Source organism: Callorhinchus milii, unplaced genomic scaffold (assembly GCF_018977255.1).
Source record: "Callorhinchus milii isolate IMCB2004 unplaced genomic scaffold, IMCB_Cmil_1.0 Scaffold12, whole genome shotgun sequence".
Classification (NCBI taxonomy): domain Eukaryota; kingdom Metazoa; phylum Chordata; class Chondrichthyes; order Chimaeriformes; family Callorhinchidae; genus Callorhinchus; species Callorhinchus milii.
Window position 1 is genome coordinate 19,403,261 of NW_024704753.1, and position 21,946 is coordinate 19,425,206.

General features: G+C 41.9%; 2 protein-coding genes across 3 annotated transcripts in view; one reads left to right on the forward strand and one right to left on the reverse strand.

Annotated features, from left to right (window-relative positions):
• cacna2d3a (calcium channel, voltage-dependent, alpha 2/delta subunit 3a) overlaps window positions 1-21,946 on the forward strand; it is a 167,803-nt gene that overhangs the window by 118,391 nt on the left and 27,466 nt on the right. For both annotated transcript variants that reach the window (XM_042339495.1, XM_042339497.1), the window contains 4 exons: window positions 38-131; window positions 990-1,085; window positions 3,890-4,011; window positions 6,507-6,587. In XM_042339495.1, coding sequence (XP_042195429.1) covers window positions 38-131; window positions 990-1,085; window positions 3,890-4,011; window positions 6,507-6,587 — 393 coding nt within the window. The remainder of the gene's footprint in view (window positions 1-37; window positions 132-989; window positions 1,086-3,889; window positions 4,012-6,506; window positions 6,588-21,946) is intronic.
• On the reverse strand, window positions 13,652-20,316 carry LOC121849963 (leucine-rich repeat and transmembrane domain-containing protein 1). The gene is made up of 3 exons (XM_042339499.1): window positions 20,009-20,316; window positions 17,135-17,731; window positions 13,652-14,655 (listed from the first exon to the last, which is right to left on the reverse strand). Exons 1-3 carry the CDS (start codon window positions 20,013-20,015, stop codon window positions 14,222-14,224), a joined length of 1,038 nt encoding a protein of 345 aa, XP_042195433.1. The 5' UTR covers window positions 20,016-20,316; the 3' UTR covers window positions 13,652-14,221.

Below are 21,946 nucleotides of genomic sequence, written 5' to 3' on the forward strand. Positions count from 1 at the left end.
TGAGATGGAAACATATTTGTCTAATCTTTACACACAGGTGACAAAGAGTTAATTCAGGAGGTGCTGTTTGATGCTGTGGTAACAGCACCACTGGAGGCGTACTGGACCAGCTTAGCTCTGAACCGATCTGAGTAAGCGTATCACACTGCCTCGTGTTGAGAATAACTATATAACTATGTAACTAGCAGCAACTAGCTTTTCACTTGCTTTGGGTTTTTTTTCCAACCTTTTTATCATATGTTGTTTTTTTTCCTCCCCAATTTTTCCCTCTTTGTTTCTCGTGACTCACGTCACAATTCATTTCCAGTCAATAATCCTCCATTACACTGAGCTTCTCACCAATGAGACAGTCAAGAACCAGCACATTTTTTTACCCACAAAATACACAGTCACTCCACTTTAGGTTCGATTCCCAGCAGGTCAGGGCGAAACCTTGGGCAAGTTTCCTAACTCCACACGCCTGATAATAATCCCTCAAAAACAAAACAATAATAAATTGGTCATTTCATTCCACGACTGTCTGTGGGACACTGCTGTGCGCAATTGGCTGCCGCGTTTCGCCCAAAAATATACAGTCAATTCACTTTACAGTCTATTCTGTGAAGCGCTTTGAGACGTCGAGAAGACGTGAAAAGCGTTATATCAAATGCAAGGATTATTATTATTATTATTATCATCTCATCTTGAGAGAAGAGCTGAGTGATTCAAACACAGAGATTCAGAAACGGGGCAGCAAACATCCTACACTGATGCTCTCACGCAGTTTTGCACATATACAACTTACCCTCCCCGGCTTTTCCATTTGTGCCATGAACCATATGCTGCGATTTTCCTTTGTAGTTGTACCTTTGCCAATCTGTGCGTTGGTTAAAGATGAACTTGGTCTGCATTGTGGATGGGTCAGATCTCCAGTTACAATACGGATCTTGTTTAGGATTGGGTTGTGTGTGTGTGGTTATGTACTTATCCTGTCAGAAATATTGTTTTAGAAACGCTGACAAAGGAGTTGAAGTTGCATTCCTTGGAACTCGCACAGGCCTAAGTCGGATTAACTTATTTGTTGGGCCAGAACAACTGACAAACCAGTAAGTTTTTATATATGAAAAGAAATTGGGTTGTATTGATTTGAAGGGTTGGCAACAAAGGCAGCTTTGCCTGCCATAGTTTTTGAGAGTGAAATATTCAGAAGGAAACCCCTGAAACCTAGCAAGCGGGCTGGCGAGCTGGAGAGAGAGAGTGAGAGATAGATAGATAGATAGATAGATAGATAGATAGATAGATAGATAGATAGATAGATAGATAGATAGATAGATAGATAGATAGATAGATAGATAGATAGATAGATAGATAGATAGATAGATAGATAGATAGATAGATAGATAGATAGATAGATAGATAGATAGATAGATAGATAGATAGATAGATAGATAGATAGATAGATAGATAGATCGATCGATCCAAATTTGGGGAAATCTTGTGGTATTAAGCAAATTAAAGTTGTGTAAAACCGTCCTCGGGAATGTTCTGAGTAATAATGACCTTCTCTCACAGTTAAGTTGATTAAAAGACAATACTTGTCGACAACTTTACAATTGCAACTTGGCCCTAGATTCTGAAAGGCATGTGCGATTATCTTTCTTTGTAATTACTCAAATTGCTTGTAATGTTATTTTTTGACTTTACTCCGAAAACAGTTCTTTAACTTTCTCGTTCCTAATATGGCAGTTTATTTATTTGCCACATTGCTCGACCATTTACTGTTATTAACAATACTGAGGTTTTTAAAATACCTTTGATTATCATCGTAAATATAATTCACGATTGAATTATTAGATGCATTATGAAAACTATTACATTAGGTCATTGTAACTTTTTCAGCTTAGTTTAGAAATAACATAGGTAACTGACTGGAATAGGGCAGGACCCCAAAACGGTGTCGTTAGCTGATCATTATAAGTTGAGCACTTGAAATCAACTTAAAATGCTAAATAAATAGAAATATTTAACCAAAACAGCTAACTCTCAGACAGGCAGAAAGTACAGGAAGGATTCTGTCCCTTGAACTTGCTTCGTGTTTCAGCTTGTGCCTCGTGACACTGAATCAGGCACTAATATTACCATTCCCTAACCCATATCATCCATATTGAACTCTCACCGGCTCCCAACTGGATTTAGAAGCAGGTTCTCCAGTCAATTCAGACTCTTTATGAATGACGACGACAACTGGCCCTTCACGCAGACTAGCGTCCCAGAGAGCTTAATAGGGTCCCACGATGGATATCTGCATCATCAATGTGACCAGGGTAATCTATCCGATGTTAAAAAGTGTAAGTACAACCTAACTAAGGCCATATTTTACTCTGGATTAAAGGCAGTCTAGGGATATTCATGGTTCCGTGCCACTGACTGCCTTTGTTCACAGTATCAAGACATTGAGAAGTCAGGAATAAACTTGATGTCACCTTCAACAACCAGCAAATCAGCCACAAGGCTTGCGGATCAAACACCACAGGCTACGAGGAGGAATATTATTTTAACATGGTTATGTCGTGCACTATCTGGGCTGACCAGGATATTTATTTCCCGGCATTGAACTCAATTTGCCGGTCAATCTGCACAGGGTGTCCTTTGCTGCCTCTGCTGAATCCACACTTTCCTTCAAGCTTGGTGTCATCAGCAAATGGACCTCCCCCCCCCCCACACACACCACCACCCCCCACACTGAGTCCGTGACTCCAGGTCATTATATCTAGTCTAGGGAAACGACCCACTTCCACACCTCCCATAATCTGGACTTCTTTGCAAAATGGACAGTTTTGCAAAGAATATTTCTTTATTATCAAAAGATGGAGAGAATTAAAAACACGCCACAGTCTTGAGTTTCCGGTAAAGGTGTTGCTCTTGTACAAATAAATCATCAGAGTAATAAAGGTTTTAAAATATTTCCCCCCGCCCCCCAAAAAAAAACCTTCACCACAAGCAGCTCCTGTGTGGGAAACACACGGTGGCTTTAAATCATTTGTTCATGTAAACGACTATTTTCTTTCACTCCAGTAAGTCCCCCAATGGCTGAGAAGCTCTGAGGAATGTAGGAGTGGCGGCCAAAACCACGTCAAGTCTGGCAATGCCTTGCTTTAGCTTTCAGCAACTGCTAAAACCATCCTCCAATGGAAAGGGGGGCAATTTCCAAATCAGCAGGGCTGGTATTGAGCTGGAGTGAAGTCCTCCCTGAAGTGCTTCTGTCGTCTAGAATGCTTCTCAACTACAATCAGACAGATCTTCTTATGTCACCAATTGAAATCTAAAGGCAAGGCTTGCCCGCAGATAGCTGCTGTTTAACCTTGGTCAAGTTAACAAGATGCCTAATTAAGTTGCCGAGGGACTGTGGGAAACCTTTTGCCTCTGTTTCAACAAGCAAATTGGAAGTGTAGTTTTTACATGCTTTTTAAATAGTGCAGCCCTTTCAAACACCTCAAACACCACAACATACAGTCCCAGAAGTGACTCCGCAGGTCAGGCAGCATCTGTGGAAAAAGAAAAGTGAGTCAGCGTTTTGGGTCCACGACCCTTGGTCAGATTTTTTTTATTTGAAAAAATGATTCCAATAGAATAGACCAATACTGTTACTTTCAAAAAAAATAAGTACGCCTAATGATTTTAATGATTAGGATTAAGTCATTTTGATGATCATAATTATCTTTCAGAATCTGGTCCTTGAAGCGTTAGCGGTGACCTGTGTCCTGAGCGAGGTGTTCAATCTCACATCAAGTGTTGTATTGGTTCCGTTAAACGTGTACGATGAGCGATTTTGAAGGCCACAAACCGGTTGAACATGGTTTTGGTTTCCAGCTTAATGGTGTTCATAATGTTTCTCCTCCTCTGCTTCTAGAGACTTCTTGAGTGTAAAGGACGGAGAAAGTATTTTCACAGCTGATCACTTTCCCCTGTGGTACAGGAAATCAGCAGAGCAACTGCCAGGAACCTTTGTCTACTCCATTCCGTTTAGCACAGGTCAGTCTGATTTTCTTTTTTTACCTTCTTCAAAAGACCGGAACACGGCACTAAAATGTTCCATTTTTTTTTACATTCCCGCACGGTTTCATATTTAATGTCAAAAAGTTTATTTTGGTATATTTTGAAAGCTTCTCTTTCACGGCATGACTCAATCATTTGAGCGTTACATCACCAGGAATATATTACAGGTAGGTCCCAGTTGACAGATAGGTAAATGGATCTTTTTTTTCACAACAACAACTTGCCATCATGTCGTACCCTTCCTGGAGGGTAATATTTCGGGGCACTTCATAGGGACGGTGCCAGACTTCGAGGAAGGGGAGTGGGGGAGAGAGGAGATGTCTGTTTGGGTGGACACTAAAGTTCCCACTGCACTCCTCGAAAAGAGAAGGGATTTTCTCCTCGTATCCAGGCCAACAAGCCTCCAAATGAAATTGGTCGCTCACTTCTTGGCTGTTTGTGGGACGTTGCTGAGAGCAAATTGGTTCACCTTACAAAATAAACAGTCATTACGGTTTGCAGTATATCCACTTTGAAAATGGCATCCCAGTATGAAAGACGTTCTATCAAACGTAAGGATTATTATTATTATTATTTAAGAAACTGCCCCCATCCCTATGTCTAGGACTTGGCAAGCACTAAAGTGGAAGAATGTGGGTCTCTATAAATAAGAGCGAAAAGAATCAGCTATAAATATTTTTCATGAACATTTATATCCAGAGATTTAGAAGCCAGGCGACGACAGCATTGTGATTCCATCGGGTCATCACGTTAGCATTCAGTGTTTCCTGGAAGTGCAGAGCGAAGATCAAAGGCAAATAGTGGCCTCGCTCCAACACCAATAAATGTCTCCTGTGGTATTGCCATTGTCATCAATATCAAACCAAGGCCAGAGGAGTAGAATTTATATAACAATAATAATCCTTGCATTTGATATAGCGCCTTATCAACAACAACAACGTGTACTTACATAGCGCCCTCTACCAGGGTAGCGTCTCAGAGCTTATCACGCCTTCGAGCACCTAAAGCGCTTTACAGAATATACTGTCAAATTAATTGGTTGTATATTTTTGGGGCGAAACGCGTCAGCCAATTGCGCACAGCAGCGTCCCACAAACAGTCGTGAATTGAGTGACCAATTTTTTTTATATCTAATGTTTGTTTTGAATGAAACCCTCCAATATTATACTGTAATATTATTATTATATTGTAATAATATGCGCATTCGATCTCCCTGCTTCCGCCCCTGCCCTCCCCCACCCCAACCCTCAGCTCGGGTCCATAACTCGGTCTGTCCAGCGTCTTGGAATGTCCTCCTGACGTGAAAGGCGCTATACAAATGCAATTTTGTTGTTGTTGTAATGTTTAGTTACTGTTACTATAACACACTGACAAACACTGAAAGTTACCGTGAAAGCAATCAACTTATGTTGGATTTAAATCATCTGAATCCAAAACAAACTGGTCTCAAAATGTTGATTGTTTTTCATTTTCATTTATATTGTACAATTAAAATTCAGAGCCATCACACAACAAGGATGTTCTCTTGAATTATGAAATGCTTTGAGACGTCTCGAAGACGTAATAAGGCGCTTTATCAAATGCAAGGATTGTTATTGTGAAACTGTGCTGTCATACACAAAACATGGAAAGGCTCTAGACATTGAACAAACTATTTATGAATCAATGGAAACTAGAACACAACAGTTGACTTTAATGGACCTACATCACAACATCTTTATACAGAGCCTCTACCTGCTCCGCCAAGTCTCTTCGTCTTGTGATCCTCACTGTAACGTAAAGATCAAATACAGTCATTGCACTTTGCACTAAATCCTGTGAAGTCTTTGGATGCCTCCTGGCTGTATCAATTACCAAGGTTACTTATTAATATATTACTAATCCTATCACACCATTGCTCTTCCATACCTCTGTGATCTTCTCCAGCCTCACTCTCCTGCTCGCTCCCTTCTGCTTGGTCAAGTCAAGCCTGTTGCTTATTCCTGGGTGGTCCACCCCACTATCATCAGCCGAGCCTCAGTCACTATGTCCTCTCCCACTGGAACTCCATCTCTCATTCCTCCCATTTTACCTTCTCTATTTGTCTTAAAAGCCCCCTAAATCCTACCTCTCTAACTGTTCCAATAGTCCCGTCTTCACCCTCTACCCTCTCACCCCTCCCCAGTGATGGGCGCCATAAAAATGCACGTTGTTGCTGTCAATCTTTCTCCTCAGTTTCTCTTTCACTCACTTGCCCCAGGGGGTGCAGATGGAAAGGCAACAGAATTTCATCGGCTGGGAATATAATCTGTAGATTGTAGCACAAAGGGAAGTCTGATGGTTAAGAAGAGTTCCTTTGTTATGGTGACTTGCTTGACACACCCCTTTTGGCCATCTATTGACCGTGGGTGCACATGTGGTTTGAACACAAGCCACAGCACAATTCTTTAGCGTTGATGCTAACACAATGCAATCTATTTTATCTTGAACAGACACGGAAAATATAAGCAGTGTTGTGACTGCAAGCACAACAGTACAGCTTTCAGACAACAGGAAATCCCCAGTGGTCGCTGGTAAGAACCATATTCATTCTCACTGACACTGTTTGTAACTTGTCTACACAGCAGATGTATTATTTCCCATCAATGCATCACACTTGTTTCATATATGGAAGTATTATTGTTCATAGTTTCCCCGGCACAATACAGTCACACCGTCACGCACCACTTTACAGTACAAAATATCCTGTGAAATACTTTGAGGCGCCTCGACGACGTAAAGCTGCTATAGATGCTTCAAAAAAATAAATAATTTGGTCACTCAATCCACGTGTGTTTGTGGGACACTGCTGTGCACAATTGGCTGCTGTGTTTCACCCACAGAATATACAGTCAATTCACTTTATGGTATATTTACATTTTACATTCAGGTGAGTGAGCAAAAGACCTTAATCTATTTATTATTGCCTCTGTTTCCAGGTAAGTTAGTTGATTCGCGCAGTGCTTCCCGGGGGTAATAATAATCCCTTCAAAAAAAATTGGGTGACTCACTCCATGACGGTCTGTGGGACACTGATGTGCGCAAGAAGGCACTATATCAAATGCAAGGATTATTATTATTTCTTCTAAGGAGTCAAAAACGGGCTTTGTTTCACCACCAGCTGGGGCAGTAAAGTCCTTGGCTTTAAACGTTTTAATTTTTTTTGAACTACGATGAGATTCATCTGCTTTTTAAATGCTGCAAAAAACACAGAGCTATGGAAGAGCAATGGTGTGGTAGGATTAGTAATTGGACAGGGATCTCGCTGCAGCTCAGAGTTACAGCAACGAGCCAGAGGCACTTTGTGATAAGTCTCAGACATCCTCATGTTTCCTGGATTTGACATGGTTACTGCTCTGCTCTGTGTTGGACAAGATTCCAACCATCCAACCATTTACTACGTTTTGGTTTTAACTCAATATAACAACAACTTGTACTTACACAGCGCCCCTCACGTGGGATAGTGTCCCCGAGCGTTTGACAGTGGCGGAGTCTGACACCGAGCCGTGGGGGTGGGGGGGTCGGGAGGTGACCGTAAGCACCATCAAGAAGGAAGGTCTTTAGGTGGAATTTGAAGGAGGGAGGGAGGGGGCAATTAGTTTAGAGGTTTAGTTGTAATAACTAAACTGCCAAAGTAGTGTTGAAAGCATCTCTGGATTAGCTGTAAGTACAGTGCAGTGGGAGTGGGTGTTGATTACCGTTCAACTGCCACCAAATTGCGTAAAATGTCCATAAAGGAACAGTCAGTAATCCTTGTTTCAGGGGCACATATTGGAAAGTGACCTATTTACTGGGGGTTTAGCTCCCCTACAACCATCTGAAAATGGAGTTGGTGCACTGACTGGCCATCCCTCTCAGTGTCCGCCAAGAGGGACCTTGAACCTATTACATTGATTAGGCTTTTTGGCATTTTAATTCAAAATGCTTTGAATTTCCAGATGTTATTTATAGACTAAAACAACGTCTGCACTTTGTCTAAAGCTTTGTGTGTCTATAAGAGGAGTCTTGTGCCTTTATTCTGCAAACGACACAAGTGCTGTGAAGGTCAAAATATCTCCAGGCTACTACCTTACGCAACCCTGAGCACTTGTACCCTGGGACCCTGCCTATGGGATTGTTTTCCACTGGGCAGTGAGCCTCATCAGGGACGGTTTGTGAAGAAGCAAAGTGAAAGGGACTATTCTAATCTTTATGAGGCTTCTCAGCCATGTTTGTACTTTATGATGTGGGATTTTGACGACACTGAATATTGCTATTCACCTCTACGCACCAAAAGTCAGGGCTGGCAATAACAGGGCTGCTTCTTCACTGAGTCTTATTCCACTGTTGTACGTTGATCCTGGCCAACCCACATCCCCCAAATAAAATAGGTCATTCACGTCTCCCGCCCGTCCCACCCCACCATCAGCGGTCCAGCCTTCAGCCTCTTTGCCCCCACCCTCTGGAACTCCATCCCACAGTCCCTCTGCCTCGCTCCCTCCCTCGCCTCCTTCAAGACCAGTCTCAAGACCCTCCTCTTGGTCTGCACCTTCAGCCACCCTCCTACCACCCCCTTCCCCCCCCCATCCACCCCCGCAGCCCTCCATCCCCCGCCTCTCCTCCCGATCCAAACCCCAGCTCGGGTCCAAATCCCTGACTGTCCAGGGCATTCTCCCAACACGAAACGTGTTGTGTAAATATCAGTTGTTGTTGTTAGCAGATCAGTTCAGTGTTTGTGCACGGTTGGGTCCTAGTGTTCCTTTGAGGAGTTTCTGAAGGAAATCCCTCTTTGACAGATCGTCGAATGCAATTTTACCTGCTTTTGACAGGGATGGAGCTTCCCCTGCAGTGAAGTCATTTAGTTCTTTTCTCTTGTCTCTATCCCATTTACTGTGACCATTTCTCAGCTGTTTGTTATTCCACTGGTCAGAGTTCTCATTCTGTGATCTTCGAAGCAGGCCAGCTGGATTGGCACTTGTTTCTCTGCTAACAATTATGGTAAATGATGTAATTGAGAGCTTATGGTGACTATGTACAGTGTAGTCCCATGACATCAGTTTAATTACTTAAATCAGAACGATGTGATATGTAGCAGGTTTTAAAAGTTGGCTCTAATGGCAGATTTGCAAAAAAAAAGTACCTACAAAAGTGCACCCTGATTTCCTTCTGATACGTCTTTATTTCACGGTGATTACAAAGTGTTTTTCACTTGTGTGGAGCTACATTTTTGCATTTTTTTTTCTTAAATGTACAATGGTATTCTGACAGTAATTGTTTGAATGCATTACCGAGATTCCTCAGTGAGTTAATTGTACCCTGCTGAGCAGGCAGTGAATTAACCGCAATCGTTTTGCCAGATATATCAGGTAATTAGAATCTTTGGGGGGGGGGGGCGCGGGGGGTTAGCTGGGGGATGCATATATAATATATATTACACTCTCTGCTGTTAACAGCAGCTCTTTCTTCCAGCCGTTAGATCACTTGAATCTAATCAGCCACATGTGCCATGTTTTCATCTAAATGCACATTGGGCTCAGACACTGTACAAAGACAAATTGTTTTGCATTGTTGCCGCCATCAATAAAATCAAAGTCCTGAATGCTGCCAAAAGAGAAAAAATAGGTTTAGCTTTGACTTCCCATTTTTAACTCCAAATATTTATAGTAAACTATCAGAATAAACTATAACTGTGTTCGTTAAGATTCAGTTAGAGCTGTTTTCACTGTGTGATATATTTGGCCTGGACCTGGTAAAGAATTGAGAGGTCTATTAAGCATAAAAGGAAAGTCCTGTTTTTCAGTCTACTCGTAGAAGGTAAGAAGCTGTTAAATAATGAAACCTAGGATTGATGTTGTACGGACAATCGAGAAACCTTTATTGACTTTGAACCTGTGAAAAATAAGTGTGCATGTATAACATCAACGTCCCCAGCACTGTGCTGGAGTGTTGGCCAACTTCTAATTAACTTGTGGAACAGGCTCGTGGGGTTGAATAGATTCCTCGTGTTCTCCTATGAATACGATGCTCTGGGACTTTATAATTGAGCGATTTGAGAAACTTTAATAATTTTCCCACCGTTACATTGCGGTCTCCTAACCAGATGGCTGTTCGCTTGAGTCCTTGGGTTTTCTGCTTGAGATCACCTCCCATACTGAAGACAAGCTTTGTCACTAGAGCCAGCTCTTTGACCTTGCCAGAAGATTTAATCTTGAGGCATGATGTGGGCGGAGTGGGGGAGGGGGGGGTTGGGGGGGGAGGAGGGATGGGGGGGTACAGGGAATAAATAAACCTGTTTCTATTCAGTAACATATTCTGCTTTCCCACAAACATATTATACATCACTGAAACTTAGCCTTGCCGACGATAAGGCTAATTATTACAATTTAAAACATTGTTCAAATTCTGCAGATTCACTAACATACTGAAAGCAGAATATGATTGAATAACCTACTAAAGGGTCACAGGTGCACCAGGACTATCTGCCAATGAACCAGTCAGTGGGTGGGTGCTCGTGGAATGATAGATCCCCAAGTAAAAAGAAAATGCAATTTATCGTGTTTAGGAGGGTTGGGATTTATGTAGTTGGAACAATCTTGTTATTAATTATTTCTAATAGTTATACATCTGAAATTGTGTTTCGACCGAACGTTGGCCACGCCGGTTTAGTTCCGCATGTGCCACTTTTCACATCGTTGAGAGTTTGTTCCATACCCAGTATATATTCAGGTATCCACACACTCACCTAAAGACGCTGCTGTGTAAAGGCAGCTTGTTGTTGCCGATGCCTTTCGAAACTAGCGTTGTGATGTGTTTTCAGTACTGGCTCTCCAGTCGAGGAGGATTCCAGTCAGTTTACGTGAGGTGACATATATGCACAAGTTCCCTTATGAACTGTAACTGAGATTGTGACCGCTGGTGATTGTTGGGCGGGTGGGTTGGTAATGCTTCTCCCAGTCACATTATGACCTTTTGGTTGAGTTACTGCATAAATTCCTCCGACTAATTATACCTAGACTGTTGTCAGCTTCCAACTTGTGCTTGTTTCTTGGATTAAAAATTAATCATTTGATTCAACTGATACAAAATTTGGGAACTCAAATTCCATGGCTTGTGTTCAAGGAGGAAACAATTCCAAATCCCATTAGCAGTTTGAAGCCAACCACAGCATGATCACAAGAAGCCCCATGTCTCAGGATTCTGAACTCAAATAGTCCAGGTTTACAAGACACGTCGCAAGACCCTCCTCTTCGACCACACCTTCAGCCTCTCTCTACCCCTCCCTTCCCCGCCCTCCACCTCCTCTTGATCCCAATCCCCAGCCCGGGTCCAAATCCCTGACTGTCCAGCACCTTGGGACGTCCTCCTGACCTGAAATCCGTTGTTTAAATGCCATTTGTTGTTGTTGCTGTTCACTCCAACACAGTACTGGGGAAATGTTGCATTGTTGGAGATACCGTGCTTTGGATTAAATAACAAAGTCCGGTCTGCCTGCTCCAGATGAATGTTAAACGTCCCCGGTACTATCCACATTCATCGACAAATAGACAAGTCACTGCACTTTACAGTTTAAAGTAAATCCTTTGAAGTGCTTTGAGATACATTGACAATGTGATAAGGCGATAGATTTTTATGAGAAGCTTGGACGCATGAGCAATAAAGGGCAAAAAGAAATGGGCGAAAGGTTATTGAAGGGGAGAAGGAGGGAGGGAAAGAACAGGCAGTGACTATCTAATTACCAGGCATCTTTCACCATGGCTATGGCCAATATCTGCTCTGTCAAACAAATTAAAGTTAAGGATATACAAGTAATCCACGATTGTTTGCGGGACGCTGCTGTGCACAATTGGCTGCTGGGTTTCGCCCAATAAAATGCAGTCAATTCACTTTACAGTATATTCTGTGAAGTGCTTTGAGACATCTCATTGAGCTGATAAGGTGTTATCCCACTTACTCCCATGAAGGCAGTAAAGAGAACTAGTGTGGTAGTGAAAACAATACTCTACCAGCAGAGAATTGGGTAACATGGCATAACATGGCCTTCACATATTATTGTAATATAACCTAGCCCCGCTACCAGAATAAATTGAGATCCAAAGAAAACTGAGCTAATTTGGGACATGTCAATTGGTAAGTATCCAAACCTTGCCCAACATAGACATTTTGGGACCTAGATGGGTACATTGCACACGGAGAAAACACTTTGCAATCTGTGCCAGTCTGGCAAGGAGGGCGTAAGCGACCTTTTAGTCTGCAGTTCCTAGCTTACTCTCTACTTGTCTAATCTGTCAACCTTTAGTGGTGCGGGCTTATCAACAAGTGGCTGCTAAGATGTGCAGAGTACTGATGTCGGTAAGCTTACTGACATGTGAGAATCAGACCCATTGTGTGTGCGTCCGGGCTATTGGCTATGCTTCTTGATGTTCCAGGTTCCTCAAGACCTCAAACGACCACTGCACGTGGACAGACAGATGGAAGTGCTTTAGCCCCGGGGCTGGGCTCAATATGCCGTGCATTTGCCCCTGTCATCTGATTGCATAAAGTCTCGGTCAAGTCACATATACAGATTATGCCTAAAGCTGCTGCATTCTGTATAGGTGCTTGACTTGAGCTGTGATGATTATTGGCTCTCAGTCACTCCCTTCGTAAGATAAAGACTAGCGCTCAGTCTCAGTCACAGAGAGCGAGCAGTGCACAATTTATGAATGGAGGGACATTCCTCAGTGACATCTGGGGACCTTCTCTAAGCGAGTGTTTGATGAATGTGTTGGACAGATGTTCTTCTGGTTCACAGGCATTCTTTTGTTTATGAACCATTCTTGGCGTAAGGCAAAACCCGATGGGGATTGTATTTACTGTAAACATAGGAAAGTACGATTTTCTCCTACAAAGCAAACTCGAGTAATTTAGAAAGCTTTTTATAAATTCAGTTCTATGTCTTGGGGCACGGCAGCATATTGATGCAATTGGAGAAACTGAAACAGATGTTCATCACTTTGTCAAACTCTTTATTTTCAGATCGTATCTGCGAGGCTTATTGATGACACAGGATATTTTTCCATCAAGGATACATTTTACATATTTTGCTCCTACATTTTGGTAGTCTGTTAATTAACAACTGCAAATGCATGCTAAAATATGTACATTTAAGCACTTAGACACCAAATATTCAATAAACGCGGAGATCTCAAATCATTTTAGTGTAAGCTTTAGAAAATGGAAAAAAGTTGCACAGTTACAGGTGATATACACATAACACAATGCACATGAGAATTTATTTATTCTGATGTTATCAGCTACGAATTCTTTAGTGAATTAATTCATTTATTTTACAGCAAACACTTAATACAAAATGAGGAGTTAAAGTCTATCTTAAAGATGCCCAGTTGCTTACCGCTGATTGCGATTGGTAATGGAACCAGCAGTAATGTGGTTAGGAGCAGGAAGTCTGGCTTTAGACTTCCAGCTCCAAGCTTGCATTGGCTGAGGAGGAACAATGGTTGAGGAGACGTTCGGTGGAAGCAGAAATGTCGTTTGTTTCAAGGACACATGAGATCGATTTCTGCTAGAAAATAAAATGTCGAATACAGTATATAGTTGGGGACATGACATGTCAAATGACTGCCGGGATGGTAGAAGGTGAACTAGATGGACCTTGGTCTTCCTTCACCTGCAAATGCTTATGTAGATGAAGATGGGAAAGGAGGGGGCAAGGTGGAGGGATAGAGGAAGAGTGTTCCAGGGTTTTGGGGCGTACTGGCTGAAACCTCAGCCACATTTGTGCCCTTGTCTTGTCCTCATTGATCTTCTTATTTTTCTTTTAGGAAATAACATTATGGGATACAGTACATAGTTAGTTTAGGACATGTGTGCGAGCAAACTCCAGGAAGGTGGAAGGCGAACTAGATGGACCTCTTTTCTTGTCTAGCATTTCTTATGGTCTTATGTTATGATCATGTCTTCAGCTTCTCTGGTGCTTAATTGTGTTGAGATAAATGTCTTGAGAGTCAATGCAACAATCTTTGATTGCAAAAAAGCGTCTTTGAGAAGAAAATTGTTGGCTGGTTGTGGTCGCTAACATTTCTGATAAATTTGAACTTGCCCATTCTCCTGATGTGAAGGGTGCTGCACAAATGTATATTGTATTAACATTGGGTCTTGTTGCTCAGAAACCAAGACAGAAAATGGCAAATCATGGTGGGGATTTACCGAGTGGCTCCTTCTCTTTGGTGCTTTCACCCAAACATTCCACTTTCTTTAGCTCACGGTGATATTTGGCCATAATTGCCGCGTAGCCACAGCCATAAATTGCCGCTGCCAACATCATCAGACAGACAATGCCACAGATAATTCCAGTTATTATAACCGTGGCAATGGCATAGCGTAGGTTGACGGGTTGTGGCTTGGGTTTGGGGGCACAGTCTGAATTGTCATCGCCGTCCTCCTCGACAGGCAGCGTGTTGTGTGCAGGAGAACTTCTGTGGTCAGAGATGGTCTGAGTGTTAGCACGAGATGACTTGTTCTTAGCAGAGGAACACAGCCGGTACATCTCATGAGGGATCTTCATAAGGTCCTGGCTCCTCAGATCTTCTGGTTCCGCACATAGGATTTCATCAATCTGGCCCCCTGCGACCAAAAAAANCCAGAATGCATCACAGCATTGCATTTTTTTTGGGGGGGATCGCTTAAGGCTTTTATAAAAGAACCCGAAAAGTAAAGGCACTTTCCTAGGAGCTTCACAATTTTTACATCTGGGATACTTAAATGTCTGCAGATACTTAAAAGGCAATTATATAAAATCGACGGATTTCAAGTCTTGTTGAGTTATTCTGCGATGCTTCTGACTGACTTTATAAATCATTATGTGGCCACCAGCCAATCAGATTATGTGACTCACTGCAGAAGTATAAGTACCCTGAGCTGGGCTGGAAACGGCTGATTTTTCAGCTGGTACCAGGTGGAGAATCTTGTGTAATTCGCTTGTTTGTTCTAAAATCACACAATGACTAACAACCAGGTTCTTAACTCTTAATTTTTTTCCATAGGTCGAGAGAATCTCTGGGCCAAGTACGTTTTTTTTACTGTACGTTGACGGTCAGAGGAATATTCCAGTAACATCAGGCACTGCTTTCCTTAACACAGTAATAACTCTAAATACAATTGATATGAAAATAAAACATGCAAACAATTTACCTGTTTTTTGGCCCAATTTCTAATTTTTTCCAAATTTTCTATGATTTTTCACTGGATATTTACACTCTCATTTGATTCAGTGCTTATAAGGTTGAACGTCTCAAAGTGCTTCACAGAGTTTTCTGTAGAGGTTTCATGGACAATTGAATGACTGACCAAATGTATCTGGGGGATTCTCAACCAGGACACTGGGAGGAACTCCCGTTGTTTTCTTGAATAGTGCCATGGGACCTTTAACAACCACCTGAATGGGTAGATGGACCATTTAAGAAGGCTGCAGCATTGGCACTGCAGCATTGGAGCACTGCATTGGAGAGTCAGCCTAGACTAGCAACTCAAAATCCCAACATGGTACTTATGAAGAATTAAATAAATTAGAAGGTTCCTCCATTCAACCAAACGGATTGAAAAGCTCCTGATGTCAATTCCTGGCAGCTGGATCAGCACTTGGGCATCACCATTGGTCTCAACACCCTAAACAAACCCATCCCTCCAATAATCCCTCCAAAACCCAAAACAATAATAAATTGGTCATTTTCAATCTACGACTGTTTGTGGGACATTGCTGTGCGCAATTGGCTGCCGCGTTCGCCCACAGATATGCAGTCAATTCACTTTACAGTGTGTTCTGTGAAGCGCTTTGGGACGTCCTCCCGACGTGAAAAGCGCTATATCAAATGCAAGGATTATTATTATTATTATTATCCATTAATCAGAGAATTATTTACCCGAGAAGAATCGGTCTCAGACCCTCGGGATGGCCTCCCGGTGCGAAAGGCACTATGTTATAGTAATTTGTTGTTGTTGTTGTAGTAATATTTTTTGCTTCTCTTGCTTTTATTAGCCATTGTTGTAATGTGGTTTATTTGATATCACTCAGGATGGTTGACTTCCTGTAACTATTTATTGACGAGAGATCAGCAATATTTTCTTTTCAACAAAAAAAAAGTAACAGATTTTTGACTGCTGCCTTTCATTAGTCCCCTCTTTCTCTGTTTGCGGATTTCCACCTGGGTTTAGGTTTACTCTGTTAAGCTGACATTCCAGAGTTCCATTCAGAACTTGGCAAATTATTGAATTCAGCCTTGACTTTGAAGCTTTTTTTTTAGTAGTTCTTAAAAGAAAATTAAGGCTGCGTTTCAGGATTGGCCAAATTCTGTACGCTCTGAAACATTACGTTAATAGAGTAAATCTGAACCCAGGTGGAATTTTGCCGCTGTAATATAGTGTTGTAAAGGTACAAGCGTTACTGTTGTAAACTGATCTCCGTCCCCATTTTAATAGTAATCAGATAAAACATTTCAGCGATGTGTTTTTTTTTGTCAATTCATTGTAAGCAATAATATGATTGCACACCACACAAGTGTGCCTTAATGTTCACCCATAAAAAAAGGGCCAAATTTTCTGAAGGATTATCATATATCATCAAATATAAGTTAATATGATCATAATGCAGCCTTTTCACCTATTGCATTCATGTTTTAGACTAGGATTTTTAAAATGTAATGTATATCTTCATTCATTACAGGCAAACCTGCTGAAATCAGATTGTGACCCAAGTCTTGTGAGATCGGGGTGAAATTCTAATTTAAAGCGACCTTATCTGTTTCATCTTTTATTGCAATGAAATCACCTGATGTGAACACATCGGGTCTTGATGGTCTTTTTCAGCACAAAACAGAGCATCCTTAACTTATGATTAATGATTGGAATAGTGATTAATGATTGCTTCTAAAGCTGCTTTATAGGGATTTGTCACCCACAAAATACACAGTCAATTCACTTGACAGTATATTCTGTGAAGCTTTTTGAGACGTCTCAATGCAAGGATTATTATTATTGTTATTGATACCTGTCTGTATGATTGATCTATGATGATTCTGAATAGCTAAAATCATATTTGTCTACTAACCTTTGTACAGAAAGCGTTCTAGCCAGAGTTTGAGTCCGTTCACTTTACAGTCACATAGCCAATGGTTTTGCTGCAGTAACAATACCTGCAGGTTTGATAGAGAATCCAGAATGGACCTGTCTATTTGCTGTAGTTGATTTTGATGGACAGCCAGCCAGGTTAGATTCCTCAAGTTCTTGAACAAGCCTTCAGGCAAACTGGTCAGATTATTAAAGGACAAGTCCAGTTTCTTGAGGCTTTGGATTGGATGGAGAGTCCTGTTGTCCATGGAGTGGATGGAGTTGTTGGCGAGATTCAAATTCTGAAGATTTGACAGTCTGTTGAAGGCGTCTGAGGGTAACCTTTCAATCATGTTGTTTGACAAATCTAAAATCTGCAGCTGAGCCATATCAGCAAATGCGGTGTTTAAGATTGCCTGAATGTGATTGTTCTGTAAGTACAGGGTCTCTGTGTCAGAAGGTACATCTTTGGGGACATCTCGCAGTCCATTATCTGTACAGTTCACCTCCTTCAGAGTAATGTTGCACAGACATTCTTCTGGGCACCCAGTGACTGATTGCACTAATACAAAGAGAAGAATTCCAAAGGTGATTTCACCTGCATTTGGTGGAAACAGATGTGCAGCAATTAGGATTACATTATGAGAAATCAATCAAGAGAATGCATGGAGATTTATTTCAATGTTTTTAGGGATGTGTGAATACAGCTATCAAGAACAAATCGACAGGTTAGTGATTTATGCTCTGAGATGACACATTTGAGAGGGGACCTGCTGGAGACTCTTAGAATTATGAAAGGATTCAATAAGATGGACATAAATAGGCTGTTTCTACTTATCGGTGAATCCAAAGCAAGGGGGGGGGGCGGCCTACCTATAATCTATCCGCAAGAAGATCTGAAAGGGAGTTTAGGAGGGTTGTCTTTATCAGACGTTGGTATACACTGCCGGAAGCTGTGGCTGAAGCAGAAAGCATCATCGTTTTTAAGAGCAAATTCAATAATAATAATAATCCTTGCATTTGATATCATGCCTTTGAGACTCACAGGATACACTGTAAAGTGAATCGACTGTAATATTTTGTGGGCGAAATTCGCGGCAGCCAATTGCACGCAGTAGCGTGCCCGCAAACAGTCGTATTCATTGCGTACAGAGAAAGAAGTGAACAAGTGGGTATAGGAGTGGAGAATAATCACTGGATGGACTGGCTGGGCTGAATGGCCTGTTTCCGTGCTGTGTAGTCCGGGCTAGTTTATTGTAATACAAAAGCAGATTCCTCATCCAGCGGTTTATTGTGGAGGGGATGGCAGCCAGTGACATGACCACACTGCCTCAATGCCCTCTAGTGAGGATGAGCCACTGAATCATGTTAAACTAGGACTGACCCACTTCCTGGGCTTTCAACAACCCCCCCCCCCCCCCACCGCAGTTTCCTCTACAGCCTCAATCCCTGTGGACAAGAAATCATTAGCTCTGCATCTCCCTCGGTCTTGACATTCTGTAACAACCGCACTTTAGGGAAAATGTTGTGAGATCTCTGTGAGATTCTCTTGTCAAACCAAAGGGTCAGTCAGTCAGACTGTACTTAGAGCCTCTGTACATTGCTCTCTAGCAGACTGCTGAGGTGAATGAGTGCACATTGCGTTGATACACACACAACTGTTGGTTGCCTCCTCTGCATCAAATAGCTACTGGAATAGCTGTGAGGAGAGGCTTGGAGAAGTTTAGGACTCTTCCTGTTTGGAGCAGAGAAAGTCGAGGGCTGACATAATCGAGGCATTCAAGATAACGGAAGAGTTTGGGAGAATTAATTGGGGGGGAACAGCTCTTTCTGGCTGGTTGGGGATTCAAGGCCGATAGGGAATGAATTCAATGGATGTGCCTCCGGGAGCAAAGGGAAAGGGTCAAAAGAACTTCTTCTACCTAGAGGCAATGGTTGGCCAGGACTGTCTGTCAGTGCAGTGTCAATTGGGGCATTTAAAAATAATTAGTTAAGCACTCGCTGAAGAAGGCTATCAAAAGAGTTTAGGGAAAGAGCACGGAATTGGGATTAGGATGGATGGGTTCTCGGAGAAATAAATATTGACACGCAAAAAAAAGGGTCAAATGGCCTTCGACCGTTCTGTATATTTCTACGGTTCTGTGGTATATTATACATTTATACTGTCTGACAACTGAACTGTTAGATTGAACTGGTTAAGGCAAGTTCATTTTAGATTCTTCGCTCGCAAACACTGTACTGCAAACCGAAACAAAAGCTAAAATCAGAGCAGTCTTGCCCTGCTTAGGAACAAACACGAGCAAAGTTTACACAAATAGTACATTTGTAAAGAGTCCTGCAAATCAGAGGGAGACACTGACCGAAGGTGAGGCGCATTCTGACACAGGGCAGAGGCATAAGGTAGGGGAAGGCAACTTTCCCTGATTTAATAAAAAAAAGACAAATTATATTTCATCAGCTTCTGACCTGTTGTAATGCAAAAAAAAAACACAGGGTTCGAAGCACAGTGACACTGTGACAAGTGCTAAAAAATAAGTTGGTAGAATAGAATTTAACCATAATAACAATGCTTGCATTTGATACAACACCTTATCACGTCTTCGAGACGTCTCAAAGGGCTTCACCGGTTACACTGTGAAGTGAATTCACTGTGTATTTTGTGGGCAAAAACGCTGTGGTGCTGAAAGGGTTAAACGAGTCTGGAGATGGGTTGCATGAAATGTAAAGCACGGAGGGCGAGTGTTTTATGGTGTATTAGATATCAGACAGTATAATAATATCAGGGGCATTATTGACAATAACAGTACAAATGCAGCATTCATTTTCAATATTCCGAGCGAGTAATAAGTCGAGCTTTAAAAACGCATACACTTGCCTTTCATTGCTGGTATCCGGGATTCCTTCCTTCTGGGAAGAATTTAAATAAACCCAGAAATTATTGTAATTGTTGTTCTGTGTAGAAATGAATATCGATAGAGACTTGAGGGCTCGCACTCTGTCCCAATGTTTTCTTTTGAATAAGGCCTCAGTCTCCCTGGGGTTTAGTACGGTAGCTGTTGCTGAGATGATCTGGATGGAGAGGTGTAAGGTGTTTTTCTCTGGGTTTCTTGCTGTCCATGGGTTCTCCTGAGCACTGAAAGCGTTGTGAACAGCAGATTTCCCAGCTCGCGTCATTCAAAGTGCCACATGAGCGGAGACTATCAGCTTCCAGATGACAGCTGTGCCTCACAAATCAACACTGATCGCTCGCTCTAGTTTTTCTGTGTGTGTTTTTTTTGATCTGCCTGAAGTTCATCGGACAAAAATAAAACTGCCCGTACCTCGATTCCACTGCGGATGTTAAGCTCTTCTGAGCCGTGCTTGACCAAACCTGAAGTCAGAAGCAACAGATCACTTTTCCGGGGATAATAATCCCTTCAAAATTAAAAATAATAATAATAATAATTTCGTCACTGACTTTGAGACGTCTCGAAGACATGATAAGGCGCTATATCAAGTGCAAAGATTATTATTATATACAAGCAACCCAGCATTGGATGGCAGTGTTTTTGCATTGCACTTGCCATCTTTTCCTGGTCTTGGAAGCTGAAGCCTCAGCACAGTCAGCAGAATGCTGACATACATTAAACCACGACTTGGAATTGGGAGAATGGCATTGGCATTTTAATAGCCCCATTTTTATTGATTTTATTTTATTCCTGTCCGCTCTTCCCGCTCAGCAAGCTCCGACCTGCCCCACATCCTCCTGCCCGGCCCGGCCCAGCCCGCCATCAGCGGTCGGGTCTTCAGCCTCTCTGCCCCCACCCTTTGGAACTCCATCCCACAGTCCCTCCACCTCACCACCTCCCTCTCTCGCGTCCTTCAAGGCATGTCTCAAGACCCTCCTCTTCAGCCACCTGTTTTGCTGTGTTTAGCGTATGTTTTTAAAGCGCTCTGGGACACTACCCTGCCTGGAGAACACTGTATAAGTGCAAGTTGTTTTGCTAGATTCATGCAGTGGATGTAGTCAGAGACCTTTTGAGTGCAATAACATCCTTGTTTTTAACAGTATAAAGAAACTCCCAGCGTAAGCCCCCTGTGATCTTCATTAATTATCTCATTAATGAGTAATTAATTATCCATTAGTTCAGTGCCTCCTGGAACATTGACAACGACTGGGTCTGGGAAAGGGAATTTCTTCTGGTGCCCTGGCCAACAATCTTCCAAATAAAATTGGCCATTCATTTTGCGGCTGTTTGTGGGACAAATTGGCTGCCAAGTTTGCCTCCAAAATACATAGTCATTAGACTCTACAGTAAATCCTGGGAAGTACTTTGAAATGTTTTGATGAAGTTGAAAAATGCTATGTCAAATACCAGCATTATTATTATTATTATTAACATCTCTTGCGAGATACTTATCATTCTCCACCTGTAAAATATCCATGCGGGATGTGCAATGCTGAAGTATAATTAACGTATTCCTTACCTCATATTCAAGAGTTCATCATGAATCGCTGAAGTTTCTTAAGCTTGCTAGCGTCCTAAACAATTCTACAAAAACAAAATTGCCAGCTGTTATCCTTTGCAAATAAGATTTTGCACACCTCGAAAAAGGTTGTAGTAAGGAATCACTGTTGCCCTCGTGTCATTGATCAAGACCTTTTTTTATCTAACCTTGCCCTAGTTTGATAGCACAAGCATCTTGGAGACACTCTCACGCTTGAATATTCCCGTTGTTACACAATGTAATTTTGCACGTTGCACATTTTTACATCGGAGTATTCACGGAATAGCTACCAGATGTGTAGGTTATCCTAACTACCTTATGTTAA

Coding starts and splice junctions, on each gene's coding strand:
- LOC121849963 (XM_042339499.1), bottom strand. Junction 14,656..17,134: donor AGAACGCTTTCTGTACAAAG/GTTAGTAGACAA, acceptor TTTTGGTCGCAG/GGGGCCAGATTGATGAAATC.